The sequence below is a fragment of the Myotis yumanensis genome, unplaced genomic scaffold (assembly GCF_028538775.1).
Source record: "Myotis yumanensis isolate MYYU_CA2020_CCGP unplaced genomic scaffold, mMyoYum1.0.hap1 SCAF_12, whole genome shotgun sequence".
NCBI lineage: Eukaryota > Metazoa > Chordata > Mammalia > Chiroptera > Vespertilionidae > Myotis > Myotis yumanensis.
Window position 1 is genome coordinate 8841522 of NW_027223763.1, and position 27249 is coordinate 8868770.

Sequence of the window (27249 nt, forward strand, 5' to 3'; positions counted from 1 at the left end):
AGGGAAGGCTCCGGAGAGACTGGATCAGAACTTCTGGGTCCTGGATTATTTGTGTGCAACCACTGGTCTTCCACTGTGACCTGCACCCTGTCACATCCCCCCTCCGTGCCTGTTTCTTCCCTGGCCCCTGGGGACTGCTGACTGGGTCACAGGGTGGTACTCACTGAGCTCCTGTATCCATGACTCACATGCGGCCCTCAGGCCAAGAGAAGGGAGGTGAGGCCAGGCCGTGGAGCCCGGGAGTGGTTGAGTGGGGCCTTGAGCCCAGTCCTATCCCCCCAGCCAGTGTGCCCTCGCCCAGGCCCTAACCCTCACTCGCCCTCCTGGCTCACAGGTGACTGAAAGTGCCCACACACTTTGAAAAGTAAAAAGGGCCCGACCAGGTGATGGTCAGTGAATGGAGTCATTTTTCTCAAAACTACTTGGCAACCCCGGCATAAAGGGACAAGGGGACCCTTCGCGCTGTGCAGAGCCTCTGGGCTTGGAGTCCAGCCTGCCCGGGGCTCTCTGCTGGTGACGGGGGGGGGGGGGGGGGGGGGGGGGGAGAGGGGGGGGGGGCTGAGCCCCCAGCTGCTCTGAGTCCCAGGCAGCTAATCCCAGCCCCTGCCCAGCACACAGGAGGGGTGAGTGGTGGGGTGCTGCCTTCCCGTCTGTCCCGTCAGCCTGTGGTCACTGCCTCCCCTTCCCTCCGACAGAGGCTGGACCTGGGCAGGAGTGACCGGAGCCTCGGGATGCCACTGGCCTTGAGGCTCGCTCACCCGTACAACAAGCTCTGGAGCCTGGGCCAGGACGACATGGCCATCTGCAGCAAGCCCCAGGCCCCCTCTCCCGAGAAGCCCTCAGCCCTGCTCGGGAACGCCCCAGCCCTGCTTCACAGACCCCAGAACCGGGACAGCATCCTGGACCTCGGCGACAAGGAGGCGGCACCCGCCCCTACTCCGGGCAGTATCACCATTCCCCGGCCCCAGGGCAGGAAGACCCCGGAGCTGGGCATCATGCCCCCGCCTCCCACTGCCCGCCCAGCCAAGCTCCCTGCTGCCGGTGCTGCCCTCGGTGACTTCTCCTCAGAGTGGCTGCAGGCCGAGAAGGACAGGCGCACAGCCCCGCTCCCCAGTGCTGTCCCCCAAGGCCCCACCAAACCGCTCCAGCCGCTCAGCCTGGCCCCAGGGTCTGCGGCCACTGGCAGTGATGCCCTGCTGGCCCTCCTGGACCCCCTCAGCACATCCTGGTCGGACAGTACCCTTCCACCAGGCCCCACAGCCCCAAATGTAGCTACCCCATTCACCCCCCAGTTCAGCTTCCCCCCCGCGGGGACCCCCACCGCATTTCCACAACCATCGCTCAACCCGTTTGTCCAATCTGTGCCAGCGGCACTGCCCGCCATGTCCCTGGTCTCCACACCGGCCAGGCCTTTCGGGGCCCCTCCTGCTTCCCTGGGGCCAGCTTTTGCCCCCAGCCTCCTACTGTCCAGCTCTGGCTTCTGCCCCCCACATAGATCTCAGCCCAACCTGTCTGCCCTCTCTATGCCCAATCTCTTTGGCCAGATGCCCATGGGTGCCCACACCAGCCCCTTACAACCACTGGGCCCCCCAACAGTTGCCCCTTCAAGGATCCGAACGTTGCCCTTGGTCCGTTCAAGTGCCAGGGCTGCTGAGGCCAAGCAGGGGCTGGCCCTTAGGTCTGGAGACCCCCCACTCATTCCTCCAAGACCCGCCCAGGGCCTGGAGCCAGCACTGCAGCCCTCTGCTACTCAAGAGACCAGAGACCCCTTTGAGGATTTGCTGTGGAAAACCAAGCAAGACGTGAGCCCAGCCCCGGCCCCAACCCCAGGCTCGGTGGAACAGCTTAGGAAGCAGTGGGAGACCTTCGAGTGAGCCACGCACCGAGGCTGGGCGGCTGAGCCCAGCAGGGCTGTCGCCAACCCAGCTCCCAGGCCAGAGGCCCTGCTTTTCCTGCCGCTCTGTTCTGCCCAGGCTCTGCTGGTGAGGAGGGATGGGACCCTCTCTGCCTCCCCGCCTCCCCTCCACATGCCCATCTCTGAGGTCTGGCCTTTGGAGAAAGGCACCAGTTCTGGCCCACCTGCCACCACCTCTCCCCAGCACCCCTGTTGGGTTTTGCACTAAAAAGGTCAGCTGGGCCAGTGATTGCCCCAGGCCAGTCCTACCCACCTTCCCTCTGGAAACCTCCAGGCCTCTCCTCCCGAGCCCTGTTCGGTCCTGCCTGGCCGGCCCTGGACACCCCACCACCACAGGCGCAGGTGTCAGTGTACCTGCAGCCTGAGTGTGTCTGCACGAGACACACGGTTTGGAGTTTGAAGTAGGAGCGACTGGCGGGGCATTTCCAACCCTCTAGCAATACACACACTGGTCCATTGTGAGTCTTCACCCCAAACTTCAGCTGTTTCTGGCTTGGGTGAGAGTTGGGGGGTGAGGGATCCTTGAGATCCGTAGTGATAGCCAACCCCTGCCCCAGCCAGCCCTGTGTGGGCTGGCAACTCTGATTGGTAGACGGAAAAATAGCGACAGGTTAATCTGACTGCATCTGAAGCTGGAGTCGGGCCATTGCCAGCGCTCTCCCTTGATCCTTGTGGGTTCCCCTGGTCTTGTGTTTCTAATGGGGCTCAGCCTCTTGTCTTGGAGGCTGTTGGGGCAGAACTGAGCAGCAGGCACTGTTCCAGCTGGAAGGCCAAGCTTGACCCAGGAGTCCAACTGCCCAGGGTCAGGAAGGAGCAGGCCCTGCGCCCTCCTCCAGGCCCGGGGGAGAGGACTAGCAGCCTGGAGGGAGGGCTGGAGCACCCGCCTGCCCCCTCGCAATCTCGCCAGCAAAGAAATTCCTGAGGCCAATGTCACCAAAGCTAAATTGAAATGTTTTGTTGTTGTTTCTCTTTCTTTTCCTTTTTACTTTATTGATTTAATGAATCTTGAAATTGACTAGTTTCAATAAACCAAGTTGAAATGTGACCCAAACATTTAAGAAAACAACCATCTGAGACATGCAGGAAATTGTGAGCATTTTGACCTGATTTCTCATTTCCTATTTGTGTTGGCCAGACCGTCTCAGAGGTATCTGATGGGGCAAGGAGGTCTCTGGAGGCCCCCAGAACTCCAGGGAGCCTTGTTGGTGACTGAGGGCTGGGAGGCCACCCCTGGGTGGGTGAGGCCTGCCCTGAGGTTCGCTCTGATGAGGGGTGTGAAGAGCTGCTGGTCCCGCACACGGCTCCTTCTGGAGTCAGCCATGGCCCCTCAGGCAAGTCGTCTCTGAATCTCCCAGCTGCTTGGGAGACGGGTGGGAAAGGTGTGTCAGGTGGGGCTGCGGGTACCGCCAGGACACTCGGGTGTTTCTGTAGATTCCAGTTCTGAACCCCGTTGGGGACAGGGCAGCCCACCTGGTGGGCGAATGAGTCAAGCCGTACTGGTGGCCCCAGGAGCGGACCCACCCCGTGATCTCTGGCTGCGCTGGGGCTGGTGACTGCTCCTTGTTCCCGTGAGCAAACCAAAGGAGGAAGTTCGTGTGAGCGTTCAAGAAAAGCTCCTTGGGGAGAAGGCTGGTACCCCGTGTCCTTGAGGAAGGGAGGGAGGGAGTCCTCGGCCATCTTCAGGACCCCTCCTGTGGCGGCGGTGGTCACCACGGCAGCCCTGGCCCACTCCCAAGCTTGTTCTCATTCGGGCCTCTGAGGCCTCTCCCCTCCCAAGCAGGGCATCGGGTGTGCTGGTCCCAGGCCTGCTGGGTCCCGGAGTAGGGCTGCGGGTCACCTGTGCAGAGGGTGCCCAGGAAGGAACACGTTCAGGGGATATCTGGAGGTCGCCCCCACAGATCTCACTAGCGAGGGAACCTTGGCACCTGCAGCTCTGCCGGTGTTGGAAAGGGAGATGCACTGAGTGGGCGAGAAGCACACCCTAATATCTGTCCCCTCCCCCGCCCCAGGCTGCCTGGAGAATGACGGTGCCTTAGGAGCAAAAGGAAACCATGGAGCTCCCCCCAAAAAAGAGTGGCCCAGATTTTATATGTTGGGGTTCCACGTAAAATATCTTAGGAACAAAGGTTGGCCAAATCCTAACCACAGCAGTGCTGTGGCTCAGTGGTTGGTACCAGAAGTGGCCTTGGCACACTGGCACAGGAGGCACTGGCCTGGCACACAGGCAGGACGAAAGGGCTGTGAAGCCCTGCGGAGGCCAGGCACTCAGGCAGGTAGGTATCCCCCGGGAATCAGAGACCCCAGTGTGAGGGCACCACCGAGAAGAGGGGAAGCAACGTTCCTGCATGTGTGACTGCAAGACCAGCCAACACAGGCGGTGCCAGCACACCCAAGGGCCTCCCTCGAGTCCTCCCCTGGGTCCTCCCAGAAGCCTTTAGCGATTGGGCTGCAGGTGAAGGAGTGGTCCCCTGCCTGGGAGGGGGCGGGGCTGCTCTCCCCTCTCCAGGTGACAGGCCCTGAGGAGGCTGCCTGGCCCAGACACCAGCAGCATCCCCGCCTCCGAGCCTCCTCTGCCCTGGCTGTGGTCTGTTCCTGCAGACAGGTCCTGAAGCAGCATTTGTTCAGGGAGCCAGGAGCACCTGGCCGCTGGCTGTGGCCTCCCTGATTCCCCAGCTGCCTCCAGAGGAGGGAGACTGGGACTGGGGCCTTGGTCCTTGGGCAAGCCCTGGCCTGGCCTCCACGAGAGTGTGCGGCCTTGGCTTGCCCCTGCCCGAGCGGTGAAGGTCCAACCGCCCAGCCGTCCCCTCGTGGGATGGCCTGCACCCACTACAGTCACCTGCACACACAGCAAAGGCGTGGACACGCCCACGAGCCCAGTCCAGCACACACACCCATATCTGTAGATCAACAGTCCCCAGGTACACACCCATACCGTGTGTGCACGTGCGCGCGCGCACACACACACACACACACACACACACTCCTGAACACACCCTGTGCATCACATGTGCCCTGCCTGCACAGCTGCACATCTGCTGAGGCAAGGCCTGGTGGGTCCGAGGGATTCGTCCAGCCTTGCCAGGCCCTCTCTGCTGCCCTGAGTGCCCCCCTTTTCCTCAGTCCACGGTGGGACAGAGGCAGGGGGTGCCAGCAGAGGGGATACTTCCCAGCAGGTATGCTGGGCCCTACACCAGCTCCCAAGGCCTGGAAGGGGCAGCCACGTCCCAAAGGCCTCCTGGAAGCAGCCTCCTAGGGTATCCAGGTGGAAATTGTCCGTGGCCTCGTAGGTGCTGGTGCTGGCAGCCAGGCCTAGATGAGTCTCTCCTCGGGCGGCACCTTGAGGACACTGTCCATCTCCAGCCGGGCCCCGGCCACCTCCTGCTGGCTCGGGCTGTAGGTGCCCTCTGACTGGCGGCGCTTTCTGGCTGCCAGGATCCCTGAGAGGAGGCCCAAGAGGAGGAGGAGGAGGCAGGCGCAGGCTGCAGGCACTGCCACCTCCAGCAGCGGGAATGGCAGTGGCAGCGGCAGATCCTTCTGCAAGAGATACGACAAGGAGGCCTCAGGTAAGGGAGGCGGGGAGGAGAGAGCAAAGGGGGCACAGGACTTGCTCAGAGGAAATGAGAGCTATCAGGGAGATAGTGGGAGACCTGGCCCTGGGGGTACACAAGCAGGTGCCAGGGAGCCACCATCAGAGCGACTGCCAGGAGATTCCTATATGACAAAGGGGTGACTGCCAGGAGATTCCTACATGACAAAGGGGTTCTGGCTGGAAGGAGAGAAGACGTTTATTGACCACCCAGTCCGAGCTCAGCACAGTGCATGGACTTCACGGAAACCTCACACCACGTGGTGAGGCAGCAGGGAGAGCACTCCTCACTCCAGGAGCTCAGAGTCTGGTTTATCTGTTCCCTGGTGTTTCCCAAAAAGCTGGGAGCAGGGCCTGCATGGTAGGCCCTCGGTGGGTAGTAGGTGAGGAAACAGGCTTTGCCCAGACTCCCCAGACGCGTGACTACTTGGTGGCAAGCTAGGACTGGCACTTCTCCCTCTGCCCCCAACACCGCGCTGCCATCCTTCAGCTTCAAATCCCGGTCAAGGCCCTTCTGTCACTGGCCAGCGTGGGCCTCAGTGCCCAGCCCTGCCATGTGGCTCCTCCTCCCGACAATAAACCCATTCAAGCTGCGGCGATGGGGACTGGCTCCCTCCCCATCCTGAAGGGTGGCCTGGTGTTTGACAGTGACCATGGAGACCAGGCTTAACCCCAAAGCGGGAGAATCTTAGGCAACAGCGGGAGAGGCTGACTGGCTGATGGCGAGCGCAGAATCCAGCAGGGCCTGCTCCCCCTCCAGGCTTTGGGGGGCCCTCCTCTCCATCTCCCCAGTCTCCCAGGGTTTCCCCATCAAAGAGTCTGCAAGGCTGGAATTCTGAAGTCCCGGAATCACAGAAACCCAGGATTCCAGAGCCACAGGTCTCCCTCTCAGGCCCCGGTGACCTGGGTCCCAAGCCCAGCACACAGCCCTGGAGAAGGGTCCAAGGCTGCAGATAAAAGGGGGCCCTCACCAGCCGCCACCAGGCACTTCTGGGGGAGTTGTAAAGCCATTATCTCCCGGGGCTCTGGGAAGGTGGGTGGGGGAGCCAGAGGCTGTAAAGTTCCACTTGAAAGGAAACAGTCCCCAGAAGCAGAGGGAATTTGCAGGTTTATGACCCAGGCTGCCAGAAGCCTGCGGAGATCAAGGCTCCTGCCCACCTCCCCTGCAGCCAGCACCCACTGTGGGTTCATGCCTGCAGGGCCAGCTCCCACCAGAGGGAGGTTCAAGCTCAAGCTGCCATGGGCCCCTCCGCAGCTGAGCGTCCTGGGGTCAGGGGCCAAGCTCACTCTGGCTCAGACCTGGGCTCCTCAAATCTTCCTACTCTAGAAGCCCCCGGAGATTACAGCCTCCGTGTTCGCCAACTTGAATCCCTGAATTCCAAGATCCTGTGGGTCCTGAATCCTGCCCCAAATCGGGCTTGATGGAGCCCAACTATTCCACTGCCAGGCCCCAGGGGATGGAGGGGATCTCCGGGCTCTCCCTGGAGTGAAAATGCCTCCTGGGTGGGGTTCAGGAAAGGGACCTGGGTCTCCCCTGCTGCTGTCCATCCCACGACAGGGTTGGTCCAGGAGCAGCCCCAGTTGCAGCACCCCGTCCCTACCCCCCCGGCCCCCCACAACATCATCTAATAAAGTCCAAAACCCCACACCCTCTGGCACAACTCACCACCACTTCACAGAACTGGCCCGAGAACCTTGCACTGCAGACACATTCGTACGCCCCAGCAGCCACCCGGCAGGTGCCCCCATTCAGGCAGGGGTTGGCTTCACAGGAGAGCTGACACCTGGGAGGCCGAGAAGAGAGTAGGGGAGGAACCTGCTTCCTCCCTGCTGCCTCTTGTTCCCCCAGCTGCCACCTTTAGCTCCTCAAACCCCCTTCCCAGGCACCGAAGCTCATCCATTCACTGTCCCTGCTTGGCTGGGCCCCGCCCAGTGCTGAGGCTGCACGTGATCTCCGTCACTGCCCGCCACCTCTGCCCCTGCATTCATGACTGAGAAGGGCTCACTCCACCAGAAGCACAGGAGAGCCTGTGCAAAGGCCCGGGGATGCTGACTCCGGCTGCAGCGGGCCCAGAACCTGCACCTTCACAGCCTCCCCAGGCCGTCCTGGTGCAGGTGGCCTGTGCAAGGGCCTCCAAGAAACACCACCAGGCCACCCCTTCCCTGCAGGGGTCTGCAGAGCAGAGGGTGGAAGCCCCAGAAAGTGACCGAGGAGGGCTGTCAGGCATGTGATGACAGTGAGGACTCAGACGGTGAGTACCCCAGTCTACCCACCCTGCCCAGCTCTCCACACTCACCGGCTGCTCTCCAGGCCCCGCCCCAAACCCACCTCTGGCCAGCAAAGCCCTCCTGGCAGCTGCAGTTGGCACCCTGAGGCCCACCCTCACACGGGCTGCCGTCGAGGCAGGTGACATTCAGGCGGCACCCCTCTGGCAGGACCAGCGACCTGGGGAGAAACAGGCTGGACTGGGGGCAGGATGCCTGGGGCTTGCCCACCCTCAGCCCCTCGAGCACAGGCCAGCAGAGCCCCTGTGTTGGCATCTGTGGGACTCAGGGCCGCCTCCTATAGTCCCTAGTATCAGTCAGGCACGTGGTGTCTGCGGTGGCCACAGGGCTGTCCAGCCCCACCCGACCCAGGCCGGGGATCTTCCCAGGGTCCAGGCCTCTGAGAAGCTGACAAAGTGAAAGGACTCTGCTCAGAACAAAGGTGCATTCCTTAGCACAACGCGGGTCTGACATTCCTGGGGGGAGGGGACGGACCCAGGAGGTAAGGCCTCCAACAGACACCCCTCCATAACCTTGGCTCCAAAGGACTGGGGCATGGAGCCAAGGATGAATAGGGGCCCACCTCACCCGGCCTCCCTCGCAGGGGACTAATGCGGTGACCATCAGGGGTGGGTGGTGGGCTTTCGGGGAAGCTCCGTCAAGGGTTTCTTCCCAGACCAGCTCTGGGTTCCCCACCCTTCACCCCCAGACAGAGCGCCGTTTATCTGAAATTCACATGTATCGGGGTGTGCTCTACCTGGCAAGTCTAGGGGACTGTGGTTCCCATTCACAACGAGGGCAGGAGGCTCAGAGAGGGGAGGGGGCCGGCCCACAGACCCAGCGCATCCGCAGCCCGGCCCTCGGCCTCCCTCGGACGGCCTCACCCACCATCCCGGGGTCCTGCCCTACAGCCCCGGGTCCTTCCCGCCTCCGCCCGCCTCTCCCGCCCGCGCGCGCGCACACCCGCCGGGTCACCAACCTGCAGCGCGGGCCCGCGAAGCCCTCCGGGCAGCGGCACAGGAATCCGCCGTCGGGGCGCGCGTGGCAGCGGCCGCGGAGGCAGGGCGCCGAGCGACACGGGTCGGCGCGATCCTCGCAGCGCCGGCCCTCCCAGCCGGGGCCGCAGACGCAGGCGAAGGCGTCGAAGAGGTCGCGGCAGGCGCCGCCGTGCAGGCAGGGCGAGGGCGCGCACACCGGCCCGCCGCGGCAGCCGAGGCGCGGGGCCGGCGCTCCGGGCCAGGCCGCGAAGTGCTCGCGGGGCGCGGGGGCAACGCCTGGCCGCGGGCGCGCCAGGGGCAGCGGGAGGCCGCCGAGCGCCACGCGGCCCAGGCAGCCGGTGAAGTTCTCGGCCAGCAGGACGCGCGCCGCGCCCGGGCCGCGCAGGAAAGCCAGGTCGCCGGCCAGGCCGCGCAGCGCCAGCGGCGTCGCCGCGCCATCCAGCCACAGCAGCCAGCGCGACGCCGCGGCCGCGGGGCGCTCCATGGCCAGGCGCACGCGGTGCCAGGCGCCGTTGGCCACGCGCGGCCCGGGCGCGGGCAGCACGGCGCCCGGCAGACCGCGGCCGCTGCGCACACCCGCCGCCAGCGAGCCGTTGTGGACGGCCAGCCAGACGGCGGCCAGGGTGCCCGCGGCGGCGCGCAGCAGCCCCGCCTCCGAGTCGCGTGTGCGGAAAGCGAGCGAGATGCCACTGAGCTCGTGTCCCGACGAGGCGTTGTGTCCGCTGAATGGGACGGGAGGGCCTTCGAGGAACGTGGCTTCCGCCACACCTGCGGAGAGCGGGAGCGTGGGTGAGGGCCTCCGGGCACCCACCCGCCCACCCCAACCCCTACACACAGGGGATCCCATCTGCCGCCTCCACTCCCACCCATTGAGTGTGGGTGGAGGATGGGGAGAGGCAACACACAGCCACCTACCATCTAACCCCAGAATCTGCGGCCCCACCTGCACTTGCACCCCCTCCCAATCCCCTTCCTCCAGACTGCGCCCACCCTACCCTCCAGGAAGCAGACCAGGCAACAATAACCCCTCCAAAAATCTGCCGCCCCTTCCTCTCCCCTTTCCCTCCTCCTGAAGTTGCCTGGTCTCATCACCAAGGCCTACTCTCCTCTGCAGGAAGTCCTCTTTTTTCATGCAGATTTTTAAAATGTCGATCATGCATTTTAATGAAATGCAGTCAGCTTTTAAAAATGCTAATCATGTCTTCCTCCAACTTAAAACCCTCCCGTGGCACCCCACTGCCCTTGGGAAGAAGTCCTGAGCTGCCTGGCCCAACTTTCAAGGCCCCTGGCAACGTAGCCATCCCATACCTGTACTTGTGTCAAATTGCTCTTCTAACCCTCAGGGCCTTTGCACATGTTCTTTCCCCTCCCTGATATGCCCTTCCCTACGCCATGTCAGAGTTTTATCTGACCTTGAAAATCTAGCGAATGCTCTCTCCCTTCTAGAAAGCTTGTCCTGCTGGATGCAGTGGCCCAACTACACGGGGCTGGAACTGTTGGCATCCTGGTCTATTGTGAGCCCTGAGGTTAAGGGTGGGGTCTAACCCAGCCTGAGTGTCCAGCACCCAGCATGGGGGATGCCCAGGGCACACACTCACAGACAAAGCCATCAGGGACCTCCTCACAGGTGGCAGGCGGGAGGCAGGGCTGGCCAGGACACCACAGCTGCTGGGCACACGTGGGCCCTGTGAAGTTGGCAGGGCAGGTGCAGTGGAAGTCATTCCAGGTGACCAGGCAAGTCCCACCATTGAGACAGGGGCTGGGCTGCAGGAGAATCGGGACAGGGATTGGCTCAGGCCTGCAGTAGCATAACCGTCCCTGCACTGGTTCTTAACTGAGCACCTACTACAGACGCATTACCTCCTCAAACAAATGGAGTGGAAGTCACTATCTCCACTTTACAGATGAGGAAACTGAGGCTCAGAGCGGCGAAGCCATTTGCCTGAGTCACCCAGCCAGTGAGTAGAGGAGCCAGAGTTCACACCCAGGCTCTTCCGATTCCAGGGCTGGTCTTTGTTCATGAGCCACGTGGGTCCCTGTGTCCCCACACAGTTCCTGCACAGAGGCTGAGAGAGCCCTAGCCTGGGTCAGGGTGTCGGTCTCAGAAAAGGACCAGAGGGCCAGAGCAGCTGGGCCCTTCGCTGCCCCTCTCTAACCGTGGCACCTTGGGCAGAGTGCCTTCCTCACCGGGAGGAAGACGTGCTGACCCAGAGGTGCAGGGCGGAAGAGGGCCCCACTCCTTTGCCAGAGCACTCACCCTGCACAGGTCCTCAGAGACGCAGCCCGCGGTGAGGTTCCAGGCCTGCCTGCTGCCCAGCTCGCGGGGCTGGCTTGCGTTCCCCAGCGGCAGCGGAAAGAAGGGGAGGTGGAGGCCATTGAGTCGCAGGTCCTGGAGGCAGCCTCGGAAGGGCCCACCCCAAGGCTGGGCGTCCGCAGGGAGGCGTCTCCCACCCACATGCACCTGCAGCCCCGAGCCCTGCAGCTGCTCAGACCCGAAGCTGAGTGTCACCAGGCGGCGGAGCCCATCGTCCCAGGGTCCAGGCAGCACCAGAGCAGGACCACCCCGCCCCTCGGCCCGGATCTGGCCCTCGCTCAGGAACACCGTCAGGACAGCTGCCGAGTCGTCGGCAAGTTGGAGCAGCAGGCCAGCAGGTTCCCGAGTGCGGAGGAGGAAGGACACCGTGAGGTTGGGGCCTGGCAGCCGAGGGACCAGGAAGGATGCAGAACTCAGGGCGCCCCCCAAGCCAAATGTGGCTGCAGGAACCTCTGCAGGGAGGAGAGGGGGCCAGGCATGAGGCGTGTGGGCTGGGGAAGGCACGGCCTCTGCCCTGGGGCCCACCTGGCTCACTCCTCACCATCAGCACATGTGGGTCCACTGTAGGGCCGGGGGCAGTCGCAATGGAAGTGAGTCCACAGGTCCACGCAGGCCCCTCCGTGGGCACAGGACAGAGGCTGACACTGCTCGTGGTGCTTGCAGCCTAGGAGGACGTGCTCCCCAAGATCTTCAGGCAGCAGGAGGTGCCCATCCACATGGACGTCCTGGAGGCAGCCTGCAAAGTCTGCACCACCCAGCTGGACAGAGCGGAACCCGGCAGGCGGCGTGGCCGGGGAGGCCGTAGGAGCCTGGGGCACAGAGCTGGAGGCCACGCAGAGCTGGGCAGGGCAGCCTTCATGCCAGAGCCGCAGCTCCAGGACCTCGAGGTGGAGTGTCACCTCCACTCGGTGCCAGTGGCCGTCATTTAGGGCCAGGTCTGGCAGCCTCAGGACTAGAACGGGACTGCCGTGGCTCCAGAGAGTAGCCTGAAGTGTGGCTGCCGCCAGTGCCAACTCCAGCTCCAAGCTGTCCTGGCTATCAGTGCGAGTGGCCAGGGCACCAGCAGGTAGGGTGGTGCGAAACCTCAGTGCCAGACCCAGGGGCCCACCGGCTGGTACTGATGCCCGCACAGGGTTCCCAGCCACCATGGAGAAGGTGGTATTCTGGCCACAAGCAGGTCCGTGGGTACCAGGTGGGCAGCGGCAGACATAACTGTGGACTCCAGACTCAAAGGTAGGGATGCAGGTCGCAGCCAGTGGGCAAGTGTGGCCCTGGCAGCCAGTGAGCTGCACAGAACAGTCCTGCCCACCCCAGTCCTCCGGGCACCGGCAGGTGTAACCTGCCGTGATGTCATCACAGGTCCCCCCGTGGAGGCAAGGCTCCGACAGGCATTCGTCCACTTCCTCCTGACACATCAGGCCTTCGGGAGAGACCAGGCCAAGGCTCAGCACCCAAGGCCAGAACCACAGTCTGGACCCAGAGCTTCCCAGCTTCCTGGGACCGGGACCTCAGTACCTATCAACCAAACCGATTCCCAATTTCCAAAGGGTTTTCCGTGGCCCCCTGAGGTTCCCGGAGGCTAGAACCCGGGATACCCCTTTCTCTCCACACCCTGCAGATTCAATCCCCTAAATACTCTCCAAGCTTCCACCCACCTCTCCTGCCTCGCCTGCCTGACTGCAGAACCCCTCTGCCAGCCATCTCCACAAGCAGCCAGAGATCTGGTTCTAAAGATCACCCGCCAGTTCCTCTGCTGCCGAAGGTCCAATCACTTACCCTGGCACTCAAGGTTCCTCTGGGGCTGGGCACGACCGGGCACTCAAGTCTCAACCCTGCTCCCCACACACCTTGAACCGCCTGTTCCTCCGAGCTTTTCCTGCGAAGTCCTGCCTCTGGGGCTTTGCTCACACTGTTCCCTCTGCTTAGAATGCCTCATCCTCCCTTACCCTGCCTTTCAAACTCCTATTCGTTCTACAAAGCCCAAATTCAAAGGGCCAGTCCCCTCGGTGGCTCTCTCTGACTCCCAACCCCAAGCTAGTGTGTCACTCCCAACTCCCTGTCCACATCCAGGCACAGCGACCCAGAACTCTGTATTGAAAGTATCTGTCTGGGCAGCTGAGGTCTCCTCCAGGGGCTTGAGTATAGCATTGGCACCCAGCAAAGGGCCTCGCACAGCTTTTGTGGACAGAGTGATAAAAGGGAGGAGCAGGTAGAGGTGGGCATGCATCTGTGGCACTCCCGGTAGCCCCCAGGCTCTAACCTCCCAAGGGGCCCATACAAGCTGTGAAGGGACCACTTCACCCTCCTTCCCAGAGCTCCCATGCCAAGTGCTCTGGCCGTAGCTTAGGTCAAGAGGCCACAGCCCAACCCCAGTTCAGCCCGAGACTCCACAAAACCACCAAGGCTAGCCCTGCTCCAATATCCCAGCTGGAGGGACATAGGCCCAAAGAAGCCACCAGGCTTTGAATCCTGGCCCGGTCAGCACACAAGCAGCACAGTCTCCTTCTGAGGACAGCTAGCTCCCCCTCCCCTGCCCAGAGCCACCCTTCTCCATACCTGCCAGGAGCCACAGGCCCCCCAGGAAGGTCCACAGGGCCCGCAGCCCCATCGCATTTCCCCGGATGTGTGAGAGTGCTGGGCGGCCGCCGAGGCTGGGGAGCAGTGCTCCCGGCCTGGTCTGGCTGCCTCCTTCAGACCCGGCTCAGGAATGCCAGGCACTGGCCTCCCCCACGCCAGCATGAACCAAAGGGAGGGTGGGGGTGGACGGTGGCAAGGAGCCCAGCCCCACAGCCGGGACTCCCCCTCCTGGTCTCTGTCCTTAGAGATCTGACCTCGCCGTCACCCATCAGCTGAGCTCAGCTGCTGCTGACGCTGGGGAACCTGAGGGGGTGACACTCCCTCTCTGAAGGCTCCAAGGCCTCCTCCAGAAGGTGGGGACTTAAACCCCCACTTCATGGGGCGGTGGTCCGGGGTAACAAATACACAGAGAATGCTCTTCAAAGGCAGGGCATGCTTGGTGGACCCACTGTGTGCCAGCACCCAGGAGGCAGGACTCGGGGACTGCGGCCCACAGGGCGGGGCGCCCAGGGGAGGTGGCCACCCAAGGGTGGAGCCACTGAGCCCCAGGGTCTTTGAGTGGATGAAGGGTAGAGGCGACGGTGTGATCACCACCTCCTTCCCCTGGGCGGGGGAGCCTGTGTCGAGGAGCCCTGCCAGGGAGAGGAGGCAGCGAGCCGAGCAGGAATGTGGGCCGTGTGGGGGGAGTGCCACAGGCATGCCAGAGGGGCAGGGACACGCGGTGAGTGAGGCGTTCTTGGGTTCACCGGTGTCCGTGTGGGAGGGTGTCTGTGTGTCTGTGCATCGGCTGCACCAAGGCAGGAAGAGGCTGCTACACCCCCAACTCCTGCCCCACCAGCCCCAGCTCCCCCAAGGTCAAGCTCATCCTTCTCCAGACACTGGCTCCAGCTCCCCATAACCACCACCCCCCCTTCTCCCTTCCCTGTCCTGGCCCAAGGGCCTCTGTCCTTCCTGCAGGCCCCTCGGCCTCTGCCCAGCCCTCTGATGTCAGGTGCCTGGGGTTCTCTGCCCATCACCCACACACTCTCCCCGACAACCTCGGCCACTCGTGGCCCCGGCTGTCAGGGTGACACTTCTGACCCTCAGTCTCTGACTCCAGCCCAGGCCACAGCCCTGGGCCCCAGATCCCTGTCCAACAGCCCCCACCCAGGCTCCTCCCGGGGGTGCCCCTCCGACAGACTCAGTGTGGACAAAGCTGCACTCACTGTCCTCCACCCAATGTCACATGTAGCCGCATCCCTGACACCTTCCACTCGCACCTGGATAACCCTCAGGACCTGCAGGTGTCCTCCTAGATGTTTCTCAACCTGTTTATTCCCTGCATTCCCACCTCCAAAGCCCAGGTCCCAGCTCAGCCCCAACTGGAATGACACCTGGGCCACTATACCCACCTCCTCTCTAATTCCCTCTCCCCATCAACCCAGCCTCCACCCATCAGCCAGAGGAGCCTTCCCACCCCAGACCCACCAGCTCTGACCTTGCCCTGCCCCGGTGCCCACCCCACCCCCAAGCACCTGTGTAGCCACTTGGACAGTGACACCGAAAGCCGTTGGGCAGGTCTTGGCAGCTGCCTCCACCGAGGCATGGCCCGGAGGCACACTCGTCCACGTCCACGCTGCAGTCGTCCCCTGCAAGAGGCCCAGCCGTGTTCCCACCTGTGCCCTCAGAGCCAGTCTGGACCTGGAAGGGCCCATGTTATAGCTAGAGAGACTGAGGCCCAAAGAGAGGCGCGTGAACCCACCCCCCATCCCTCCGGGTGCATCTGAACACCGGCGGACCTTCCGCCCTGGAAAGGGGTAGGGAGCTCACCCTTAAAGCCTGGAGGGCAGCGGCACAGGAAGCCAGCAGCATGGCGGAAGCTGAAGGCGCCGGGGAAGGCGGCCTGGGCGCCCCCGTAGAGGGCCGGGTCTGAGCGCTGCAAGCATTGGCCCCCGTGCTGGCAGGGGCCTGCCGCACACTCGTCCTCGTCCACCTCACACAGCTCGCCGCTGTAGCCTGGGGACACACACACGTGGACATCAGGTCACAGGGAGTCCTCCGGCTGCAGCACCCTCCCCGCTCAGACGCCAGCCCAGCCCAGGGTCAGGTTAGGGTAACGGCTCAGAATATGGTCAGGCATGTTCTGAGAGTGACACATCAAAGGGGGTAGGAACGACTCTGGCAGCCTCCGTCAGCTCAGCAGCATCTTCCTGGCATTACCATGAGAAGTGAGCACCTTGCACGTGCCAGGCCGTGGGCCGAGGCCTCCTAGTCATTACACCTTTACTCTCCTTGGAACTACCCTGGGAGCAGGTGCGATGATTGGCCCCATTTCGCAGATCAGAAGCCTGAGGCTTGGAGAAGTTGCAATCACGTGCGCGCGCACAGCGAGGGCCACTGAGGGCGCGTGCGCACCGGTGCACGATTTCTCCGCCCCAGGCCGCGCTCCGCCCGCCAGCCTACGCATGCGCACCGCCCCCTCTCCCCCACCCCCCAACCCCACACGCACCTGGCCAGCAGAGGCAGCGGAAGCTCCCGAGGCCCTCGAGGCAGGTGGCGTTGTGCGCGCAGGGCGCCGACGCGCACTCCAGCACCTCCTGCTCGCAGCGCGCGCCCTCGTAGCCCGTGTCCCCGCAGTCGCACCGGAACCTGCAGCAGAGCGAGCGCGCACTCGGCTGCAGCCCCACCGCTTCCCCCGCGTCCCTCCCCCCGGCCCAACCCAACGCGCGGCCTTCCCGCCTTCGTCCACCCGGCCGCCCACTCACCCGTTGACCAGGTCGTGGCACACGCCCCCGTGCGCGCACGGCTGGCTCTGGCACTCGTCCAGGTCCAGCTGGCAGCTGGCGCCCCCGTAGCCCGGCGCGCACACGCAGCGGTAGGAGCCCACGCCGTCCAGGCACGAGCCCCCGTGCAGGCAGGGCGCCGAGGCGCACTGGTCCACCTCCACCTCGCAGTTCACGCCTGGACGGGCCGAGACACGGACAGAGGCAGGTCACCGAGAGGGAGGGCGACAGAGGCTCCTCAAACAGTTCCAGTTACAAGGAGCGGAAGGTGAGGGTCCACGCAGAGGAGTTTCTCACGCCCGCGGTGGTAACAGGATAGAAACAAGACCGACATCCCTGCTCCCTTGGGCTCACGAGCATCTAGCCGGGAGATGGGTGTTAAGTCAGTGTTAACTACGGGAGGACTGGTTTTTCATGTTGATAAACTCAACAATGAGAAAGTCCTGGATTCTGGGAAAGCAAGAGCCAGGATCTTGGCCTGGGGGATTGGGAGTCAGGGAAGGCTTCTTGGAAGAAGGGCCTCCTGGAGGACCAGGTGGCTTCATAGACTAGGATGGGGGGCTGTTGGGTTCCAGAGAGACTGTTAGTCAACACCTGCTTGCGGCCGGGCATGATGCCCTATGGCCACGCAGAAGGTAGGGAGCCTGGGGAGAGCGGAGGAGGTGAGGCAGGGGTACAGGGAGGCCGGGCCTTGGGGCCAGGTGACACAATCTGGGCTTACCCTAAACTTGTAAGCAGCTGAGTTACCTGCTCCTATCTGCGTTTTAAAAGGCTCACCTGCCGGCTTGGCAAAGCGTAAGGATGGACCCCAGAGAGGAACTTGCCCCGGCGGGAGATGCTGAGTAGGGTAAGCACCTCCTTCTGGTCTCCCCTGCATTGTCTTGCTTTTAAAACTGAAAGTCCAAGTCCTGGGAACCCCCTCAGCCCTGGACAACACCCAGAAGACTGGGAGGCCCTTGGGGGAGGAGGCTGTGGAGGTGCAGGGCGGTGGGGAATCCCAGTGTGGAGATGGACTGCTACGTTTGTCATTGCACACTCCAGTGGCCCTACCCCTGCCCCCCACCTGGGATGGGTCCTGGGAAATGATTGGTCATGGGGGCCTGGGGGCCCAGGCGGCTCCTGCAGGAACCTTACCCCCTTCCTGGCTCAGCGAGCACAAAACACAGCCCCTCCTCCCTGTGCTCCCGCATGCCTGCCTCCCTGGCCCCGCTCCCACCCTCTGTGCCAGGCAGAGCTAGGCCCAGGCCTGGAATCCCAGCCTCCCCCGCCTGGCTGGGAACGGAAGGAGGAGCAGAGAAATGAGTCACACAGACACTGCACTGGCTCACGTCTCACCCAGAAAGCATTCCCCAGAGCGTGTGCGCACCACACATCCGGGCGCGCACGCACCTGCTGGCACGCACACACACAACATTTTAGCACAAAGGCATTCAGGGAGCCTGGACACCCGACAATACCGAGAGACACACATGACCTCACACACATACCCAGGCACCGAGGCGCTCAAAGGCTGAGAAAGACACACGGAACCCGCTTCCAGAGTCCATGTTCCTCTGCGTGCCAAGACCTACCTCTTCTCTCTAAGCACCCTCCCCTGGAACCCAGCCCCCCCCAGTCTGGCCCATTGCTCTGAGGTGACCTCAAACTGCCCTCTGCCCTCAGAGAGAGTTGTCTGAATCCAGTGTCTATACTGCAGGCTCCCAGCTGCCCTGGACCTGACCTCTCCCCAGCTGTGTCCTCCTCCCCGGCCTCTAGGCACTCACTCCGTTGCTCTTGCTCGGAGCAGGAATGGGACTGGGACGGGGCTAGCATTTCCTCAGTGCCAGCACTTGGAAATGCATCGTCCACTTCCCACGAGACCGCAGAGGCCCCTGGGATTAGTCCCACCGTCCAGTTTGAACAAGACCACCATGTCTCTCTGCTGGAGGTTGGGGGGCTACCCAGGGAAGGGGGTCTACATTACGACCTGAACCATACCAGGGGTGTTCATACTCTAGAACAGCGGTTCCCAACCTGTGGGTCGCGACCCCTTGGGGGTCGAATGACCCTTTCACAGGGGTCGCCTAAGACCATCAGAAAACACATATATAATTACATATTGTTTTTGTGGTTAATCCCTATGCTTTAATTATGTTCAATTTGTAACAATGAAAATACATCCTGCATATCAGATATTTACATTACGATTCATAACAGTAGCAAAATTACAGTTATGAAGTAGCAACGAAAATAATTTTATGGTTGGGGGTCACCACAACATGAGGAACTGTATTAAAGGGTCACGGCATTAGGAAGGTTGAGAACCACTGCTCTAGAATCATCTGATGAGCGACAGGAAGTCTACACCACAGCCGGACACAGGTCTGGAGTGAGTAGATGTGAGAAATACTAGGTGTGTACTCACTAAGGCCAGCCCAGGCAGATCTGCACTCCAGTCCCACCAGAGATGCCCGAGGGTGTCTCCACACCTAGCACGCGTCGGAACTCTGGAAGGGACTGAGGGAGCGTGTGTGCAGTGCCTTTTCTGTGCCAGGCACCGTACCAGTGCTTACACATCCACGCTCACCCAGAGCTGCCAGGGCAGCCCCAGAAGCGTGGAGACCTAGAGTGGCTGTCCCTGAGAGCTGCCAGGATGCCTGGAAAGGAGGTGGGGGTGTCTCTACTAAAGTCAAAGCCGAATTGCTGACTTCACACTCTGAGCCAATGGGATGGACATTACAGGGCCTCCTCCGGGCACAGCCGGCGCCATTACCTGCATAGTCAAGGGGGCAGTGGCACTCGTATCGATCGGCCAGGTTGCGGCAGGTGGCCCCGTGGTGGCAGGGCCGGGAGGCACACTCATCGATGTCCAACTCACAGCGGGGGCCCTGGAACCCGGGCACACAGTAACAGCGGAAGTCGTTAGGACCTGGACCCTGGGGCACACACAGGGCGCCGTGGTAGCAGGGCTGGGTGGCACAGCCCTGGGGCTCGGTGGGCCCGCAAGTGTAGCCGCTCTCCGTAGCCTGGCACTGGGTCCCTGGAGAGCATGGGTCTGAGGCACAGGCACTCCGAGCCTCTGAAGGCTCTGTTCCTGTAGAGAGAGGAGACAGGGTGGGCAGGGGCTACCGGGCACTCCCTTCCCCACACTCGCCCTGGTCCCTGGAGACAGAAGACCGCAGGGTCTGTCCACACTCGGTAGGGTGGAGAAGGGGCCAGTGGCTTGTAGAGAAGGGGCCAGTGGCTTGGAGAAGGGGCCAGTGGCTCTACAAGCCAGGTCCCAACAGGCTGCACACAGCCACATCGGGACTGGGAGTAGTTCAGGAGCCTCCATGGCAGAAAATGGGACCTGAGACGCTACTCCACTCAGGATTCTCGAGCAGGCAGCCATCCCAGGAGCTTGCTCTCCATCCCCTCGCATCCCTGCAGCGCCCCTTTGAGGCAGGCTCTGTTGTGCCCATTTCACCAGAGCAGATTGAGGCTCAAGAGAAAGTGAGGACTTGCCAGAGGCCATCGCACAGCAAGTTAGTGCTGGGACAGCTTTCCAGGCCTTCCCGCCGGGGTCAGCCCCACTGGGGTGGGGGTCTCCTGTCCATGGCCCATTCACTCCCAGAGGGCCCAGGTCAGGGCTCTCCCCACTGCCCCCTCCGCCACTCCTGCTGGGGGTCTGGTAACTCCATCCCTGCGTGAAATTGAGTGAAATCGAAGATGGAGGACTTCAAAGGCCCTTCTTTCCCCCCCTCCCCCTCTTCCCAGCCCACCCCACTGCTCTGGGAACTTCTCACAGGATCCCTGGCCCTCACTGTACCCCCATCAGCAAATGCTTGAGCAGCAGCCTGGCTAAGGTCACAGGGTCCAGGGCAGGTATTGAGACCTGCTAACTGGACCCCTGGCTCTGGCCGCTGTGCTGCCTGCACTGAGCTCCCTGTTAGAGGATCACCTACTGATCCGGAAGCCAAGCCAGGTAGAGAGCCAGCCTCCCTCCCTCCCTCCCTGTCAGCCTGTCAGCCTGTCAGTATAATTCTGGAGTAAGAACAGTAAGAACTCGGACCTTAGAGTAAAACAGCCTGGGTTAGATCCCAGCGCAATTACTAGCTCTGGGACGGTGGGCAAGTTCCTCCTAGGGAGCTGCATCTCCCAGTCCGAAAGGGGGTGCTGATAGTCTGTGCCTCAGAGGGTGTGATAGGATCAGAGCCTCGGGGACTGCAGCCAATCCCACTTGTAGGAACTCGGTAAGTGATGGGGGAGGGGGAGTCGCCCATAAGGAGGCACCCCCCTCCCCACCTGGGGTTCTGAGAGGAGCCCCTTCCCTGGCCAAGTTGTCATCCAGACACTAACCAGGCCCTGCGCCTCCCCTCCCCCACCCGGGTGAAGACCCCCAGATAAGGCTCCGCAGCCTCTCAGGCGTCATGCACATTCCACAAGGCAAGGCTGTCCACGGGTCGACCCCCACCCTTCCCAGCCAGGGCCAAGCAGGATGGGGGACAGGGAGACGGGAATACTGACCAATAAATAGACGCAGGGAGAGGATCCCGCTGCCACCCCCACTCGGAGCACCCAGAGTGCCTGGTACAGCTCAACATGGGCTCACTCACTCCCAGCCCCAAATTGGGAGTCCCACCAGGGCCAGGCTAGTGGCAGAGGGGCAGAGGGTCTCAAATGCTGTCAGACCAGATGACTTTCTAGGGCCATGGGGTCCACAGACCCCCTCTGCCCACTGTTCCTCTCCCCAGCTCAGGGCATCCATCCCCACCCCCCTCTCCTGGTTGCAGGGGTGAGGGCAGGGGGTATTTGGGCCTCTCTCGGGAGCTTACAGGCAGCCCATCTTTTTCCCATTCCGAGTGGCTGTGGCTGATCCCTTTAGGAGCCAGTCCCCAGGGCTAGATGCTCTGATGGGGGCGGGAAGGTGATCTGAAGGGGGTGGGAGTGAGTTCAGCTCCCTCATGGAAGGAACAGGGTTGGCATCAGATGGACCCTGCTTGGATCAGGGTGCTGACAGGGCCCACCTCATAGGGTGTTGTAAGGAGCCACCGCGGTGACATGGGTGAAGCCCTGGCGCCCAGTGGCCCCTCAGTGAGGGCTCCGGCCATTATGATCAGGGTCCCTTAACCCAGGCTCGCTCAGGTGGGGGAGCGCAGCAATCAGAGGGCCCAGCTGAAGGGCTCTGGCTGCTGGGCCTGTGCTATTTCATTCCAGCAAGATGCCACCCTCCTTCCGTGTGGCCCCGGGGGTCCCACCCCAACCTGGAGCTGTACCCTTTCAGAGCAGAGGGGAACAGGCCGGGCATGCAGCGCCTGGGGGAGCGGGAAGGTGGGAGCAGGTGGGCTGTGGCCCTGGAGGGAGCTGACTGTCCCGGGAGGCGTGCAATAGCGCCACTAGCCTGCCCACCAGGGCAGCCGTATCTCGTGTGTAATCTCAGTGAATCTGCGTGTCTACCGAGGAGTTGGGTAGTGCTATTGCTTCTGTTCCACGGTGGAGGAAAGAGGCTCAGAGATGAGGCCCAGTCCCGCAGCCCAGGAGGGGCTGGAATGCAAGCCCAGCTCTCCCTGCTGCGGAGCCTCCACTGGTTCCAGAGCCCCGCCCCCGCCGCCGGTGTGAGGATTCCCATTCCTGGGCCCCGCTCCGACCTAGAGATTCGAACCCCTGGGCCCCGGGCCCCAGAATCTGCATTGCAGCTGCTCCCAGGGCGTCCCTTGTGCAGTGGGCTTGGGAACTGCTGACCTCGGTTCTGTCTCCCAGGAGCCAGCCCTGGAGGCCAGGCCCGCCCAGGGCGGAGGGGAGGAGGGGTAAGGACCGAGGGCAGAGGAGGGGCCGTCCCAGGGGCCCGGCAGGAGGGGCGGGGCCTGTTGCCAGGGTAACGAGGGGCCTGTGCTTATCTTTACAAATCCCTGCTGACCTCTAAGGCCGCCTGGGACGACCTGCAGGGGCCGGATTAACTGACATTGCCCCTCCCCTCGGACCGGCTGCCCAGCCCTGGGAAGGCCCAGAAGGGAAATTTCTCCGCGGACAGGGCGGGATTACAGTAACAGCAGCCATTTACTGAGTGTGTACTATGTGCTCTGGCCCGTGCTCCACATCTCGCATCTATGACCACGTTATTATAGTGCTGTAAGCTCCAGCGGTTCTCAACCTGTGGGTCGCGACCCCTTTGGCTGTCGAACGACCCTTTCACAGGGGTCGCCTAAGACCATCCTGCATATCAGATATTTACATTGCGATTCATCACAGTAGCAACATTACAGTTATGAAGTAGCAACGAAAATAATTTTATGGCTGGGTCACAACATGAGGAACTGTATTTAAAGGGCCAGAAGGTTGAGAACCACTGGGCATGGGTGCTGTTGAGAAAACTGTTTTTTCTGACTCAGAGGTTGTAAACTTGCCCAGGACCATCCCTCAAAAAACTGAGAACAGATGTCTCAGACACGGGGGAGGCCCACATCTGCCGGGCACGCGAAATTCCCCTGGGCAGACTCTGCATTGCCACCCGGTGCTGCCATCGCAGTGCATTCCAGCTGCGTCTCCTGGACACTGGACGGGGTCTCTATGCACAAGCGTAAGAATGGAGGTTCGGCCCCCGCCAGGGGCTCAGGTGGTTGGAGCACCCTCCAGTACACAAAAAGGTTATGGGTTCAATAGCCAGTCATTTCAGGGGAGGGGGTCAACCTGTTGAAGTTTCACATCACTGTTTCTCTTTCCCTTCCTCTCTCCATAAAAATCAATAAAAACATATCCTCGGGGAAGGATTTAAAAAAAGAAAAAAGAATGGAGGTTCCAGGATGTGCCTGGGAGAGCGGGCAGTCCTGGGTGTCTGTCCAGAACCTGGCCGTTAGCAGGCCTCCTGGGCTCCGGCCTCCCTCAGTGCTTACTGACTCCTGCTCGCCGGGCACTTCTCACAGGCCTGGTGGAAACTGCCAGCCACAATGAGAACTGTTTCTGGGGCATGGATTTTGGGAAGCGTCTTGTCTGGACAAAGGGAGAGACTATCCTTAAGAAGCGACCCAATGACTTTAGGTGTTGGGCACACGATGCAATATACAGATGAAGTATCATAGACTTGCACACTTGACATGTATGTAAACTTATTAACTAGTCGGTTGGTTGGAGCATCCTCCCACACACTGAAAGGCCGAGGGTTGGATCCCCCGTCAGGGCACACACCCAGGTTGGATCCCCCGTCAGGGTATGTATGGGAGGCAAGCAATAGACGTGTCTCTCTCCCTCTCCCTTCCCATCTCTAAAATCAATAAAAACATACCCTTGGGTGAGGATTAAAAAAATAATAAGTAGATTTCATCTGAAAGTCAAAAGGAAAAACATTTTAAAAAGAAGCGACCCAGGATCTCATAGGTGCAGAGCTCCTGGCAGAAGGGCCCTGTTCATCTCACATCAGTGGCCCCACGGCTGGGACCCAGTAACAAAGCTGGAATCCCTGAGGTTAAAAGGCATAATTCTGGTAACAGTAACCACAACAATAACTAGGGGATTCTCGTCCTCTCCCCCATTCCTGGCACTGGCACATCCCGGAGTTTCCAAACCGTGGTCTCAGAGTACTAGGCATCCAACATGCTCATGCCTGCAGTGCCCCCACCCCCAGCTTTCAGGGATCCCCAGGGAGGCGCTCCCCGTAGGGAGGGTCCCACGGAGCAGGAGGGGCTCCGGCCTGCCGCCCTCCAGGCCACATGTAATTATTTCACCTTTAACTACAGTGGCTTCTGGTTCTGTCTAAAGTTTCTGAAACTGGGGATCCCATGCTGCACCTCAGCTGAAGAACCAGGGTATTTTCTCACCAGGTCTCACGCTGGCCTTGGAGTTAGCCTAGGAGAGGTGACTATATCGGCTGGTGCCATAGTTCACTGTGACATCCTGACCCTGCCACCCACTGGCTCTGTGACTCTGGGCAAGTTACTGACCCTCTCTGGGCCTCATTTCCTCCTTGGCAAACTGAGGGTCTCATAGGGCTGTGGTGAGAATGAAACTGATCACGTTGGTCCGGTAGCATAGCACCGACCACATAGTGGCTGATACTGATTGTTTATTCATTCGCCTACATCCGTGGTCGGCAAACTGCAGCTCGAGAGCCACATGTGGCTCTTTGGCCCCGTGAGTGTGGCTCTTCCTAAGCCTTAGGAGTGCCCTAATTAAGTTAATAACAATGTACCTACCTATATAGTTTAAGTTTAAAAAATGGCTCTCAAAAGAAATTTCAATCATTGTACTGTTGATATTTGGCTCTGTTGACTAATGAGTTTGCCGACCACTGGCCTACATATCTTTACTCGAGGCAAACACTGACCATCCAGCAAACCTTGGCCCTGGGTCACCTATGAGCAGCTCTTCCCTCCCTGCCTCTGTTCTGCAGGCCCCCATCAGCTCTGGTTGGAGGAGGGGCCAGACTTGGGGACTGGAGGGCTGCCCCTTTGTCAGCCAGGCTCCCTGGGTGTTCTGGGGGCAGGAGGGATGTGAGAGCCCAGCGTGCCCATTGTCCTCCAAGATGCCTGGTCCTCTCCTAGCAACCGGCAGAGCCTTTGAGGCAGCGTGGGCTCAGGAGAGGGGCCAGGCGCGGGCCTGGCAGGGTGGGCAGCAGAGCCAGGGGCCCAGGGCCTACAGAACCCCCATGCCCTCTGGGATGGAAATGGCTTTTCAGGTGATACAGTCCCCGGGCCCTCAACGCCTGGCAGTCAGGCCTGGAGAACTGGCACCCAAAATGCTCATGCCTGCAGTGCCCCCACCCCAGCTTTCAGGGATCCCCAGGGAGGGGGCTTCCCGTGCAGAAATCACAGGGGAAAGGCTGCCCTTGGAGACCCCAGCGGGTGAGTGTGCAGGGGTGTCTGTGAGTCCATTTGCTTTTGCAGCACCATTCACTCTGTGTTCACTCCGCCTCGAGGTTCACATGAATGTGTATCTGAGTGCGAATGCACGCATGTCAGCACACTCGTGTTGGTGGGTGCAGGCACATGTAGGTGTGTGTGTGTGAGTGTGTGTCCTGTGGGTCGACATGTGTGGACACCTGTTCATGAGGTGGTGTGTGCCCTCGTGCATGCCACACCCACGTGCAGGGGTGTGTGTGCATTTGTGTGTATGTATGCACAGGTGTGATTTGTGTGTACACGTGTGTGTGCACAGGTGTGCATGCACGTGTGTGTGCGTGCACGTGTGTGTGTGTGTGCGCGTACACTGTAGGACAAGGGACAGTCACCAGATCCGCAGACCAGGATTTCTTGTCTCGGTGCAGAGAGCAGGCCCCAGTGCCTCTCATGAGCCCAGACATGCCTGGGGGGCCCAGCTCATAAGCCCTTATCCCTCCCTGAGACTCACTTTCCTGCACTGCAGTGGGGTCCTCATGCCCCCCCAGGGCCGAAGGCTTTGTGAGCCGGGCCCATGAGAGGCTGGAGGAAGTGACCTAGAGCAGTGGTCGGCAAACTTATTAGTAACAGAGACAAATATCAACAGTACAACGATTGAAATTTCTTTTGAGAGCCAAATATTTTAAACTTAAACTATATAGGTAGGTACATTGTTATTAACTTAATTAGGGTACTCATAAGGCTTAGGAAGAGCCACACTCACGGGGCCAAAGAGCCGCATGTGGCTCTCGAGCCGCAGTTTGCCGACCACGGGCCTAGGGGGACCTGACCCCACACCCTGGGAGTCTGAGGAGGTAGGGGCTCCTCAGCCACCGTGGAGCCCAGGCCACTGCCTGCTTGGTTCCCTCCACCAGCAGGGTGGAGGGGGAACCTAGTAGCCATAGTGACCAAGACAAAGCGTCCCCCGACCCCCCAGGAAGAACTCCAGGCCCGCGCACACGTGAATCTACTTGGACAAAAGCAGAAACGGCTTGGCGAGTGGGGTTCGGCTTCGGGAAGCCCTTTCAGCTCCGTCTGGGAATGCCTGGGCAGGGGCAGCCGTGGGCACCGTGTTCCCAAGGACCCAGGGACCCAGTGCACCTGCGTCCCCCCAGTGCAGGCGGGGTGAAAGCACAAATGGGGGAAGTCGGCAGAGACCAGGCTCCCCTGGTCCCCTTCCCCTTCTCCAACCCAATCCACTAGTCTGGGTCTGCTGCCCCCCCCGGCCCCCAAGACACAGTTCAACCCCCTAGACCACGCACCCCACAACGCGCACTAGGACAGCCCACCACACTGAGAAGGCCTCAGACACAACCCAGGCTCCCCCAGCACAGTTCATCCTCCCTCACAACTTTAACACCCCCCCACCTGCACCCCACAACCCAGCACAGGCCTCACAACCCAGCACTCCCACCCCAACACCCCTCCTAAGACACACAGCCCACCCCATTACCCAGATCACAGCTGGCCCACAAAGCCCCCAACACACAGCAGCCCCAAGTCCCAGGACACATTTGCCTCTACACAAGTTCCAGTGGCCCACAGCAACACACTCCTCCGCACGCCACAACTCAGGCCTACACCCCACAGCATTGCACTCCTGTGCACCCCAAAACTCAGGCCTGCACCCCACAGCATTGCACTCCTCCGCACGCCACAACTCAGGCCTACACCCCAGCCCCAGAGTTGGGCTGGCACCCGCAGGGACAGCCCCAGGGCCTGGGGTGTCTGCTTTGGGACACACAGCCTGCTCAGGTCCCCCCCAAGGCTTGTGCCCCAACTCACCGGCCAGGAGGGCAAGGGCAGGGGCCCAGAGCAGCATCAGCAGCAAGAAAGGGGCCGGGAGCCTGGGGTCCCAGGTCCGTGGCCTGGCCAGCGCCATGGCAGCACGCTCTGTCCGCAGCTATGGGAACCGGCGGCCTGGCTGGCTCGTACCCCCCTCTCCCTCCAACCAGCACTAATGCTGTGGACAGAGGCCCGGCCCTCCCTGCCTCCCTCCCTCTCCCG

General features: G+C 61.4%; 2 protein-coding genes across 6 annotated transcripts in view; one reads left to right on the forward strand and one right to left on the reverse strand.

Annotated features, from left to right (window-relative positions):
* Positions 1-2968, forward strand: part of DENND1A (DENN domain containing 1A) — a 461262-nt gene extending 458294 nt beyond the window's left edge. For all 5 annotated transcript variants that reach the window (XM_070430715.1, XM_070430714.1, XM_070430712.1 and 2 more), the window contains one exon: positions 696-2968. In XM_070430715.1, coding sequence (XP_070286816.1) covers positions 696-1874 — 1179 coding nt within the window. In that variant the 3' untranslated portion in view covers positions 1875-2968. The remainder of the gene's footprint in view (positions 1-695) is intronic.
* CRB2 (crumbs cell polarity complex component 2) lies at positions 2632-27140 on the reverse strand. The gene is made up of 13 exons (XM_070430725.1): positions 27028-27140; positions 19170-19490; positions 16400-16595; positions 16144-16283; positions 15465-15650; positions 15170-15283; positions 11620-12498; positions 11022-11530; positions 10363-10528; positions 8746-9532; positions 7831-7947; positions 7168-7285; positions 2632-5449 (listed from the first exon to the last, which is right to left on the reverse strand). The coding sequence occupies exons 1-13, from the start codon at positions 27122-27124 to the stop codon at positions 5225-5227; spliced, it is 3855 nt and encodes a 1284-aa protein (XP_070286826.1). The 5' UTR covers positions 27125-27140; the 3' UTR covers positions 2632-5224.
* Positions 27141-27249: the final 109 nt, after the last annotated feature.

Coding starts and splice junctions, on each gene's coding strand:
- CRB2 (XM_070430725.1), bottom strand. CDS start 27,124: ATGGCGCTGGCCAGGCCACGGACCTGGGACCCCAGGCTCCCGGCCCCT. Junction 12,499..15,169: donor CTGTCCAAGTGGCTACACAG/GTGCTTGGGGGT, acceptor TCTCTCCCGAAG/GCCTGATGTGTCAGGAGGAA. Junction 9,533..10,362: donor GGTCCCTGATGGCTTTGTCT/GTGAGTGTGTGC, acceptor CGCTCTCCGCAG/GTGTGGCGGAAGCCACGTTC.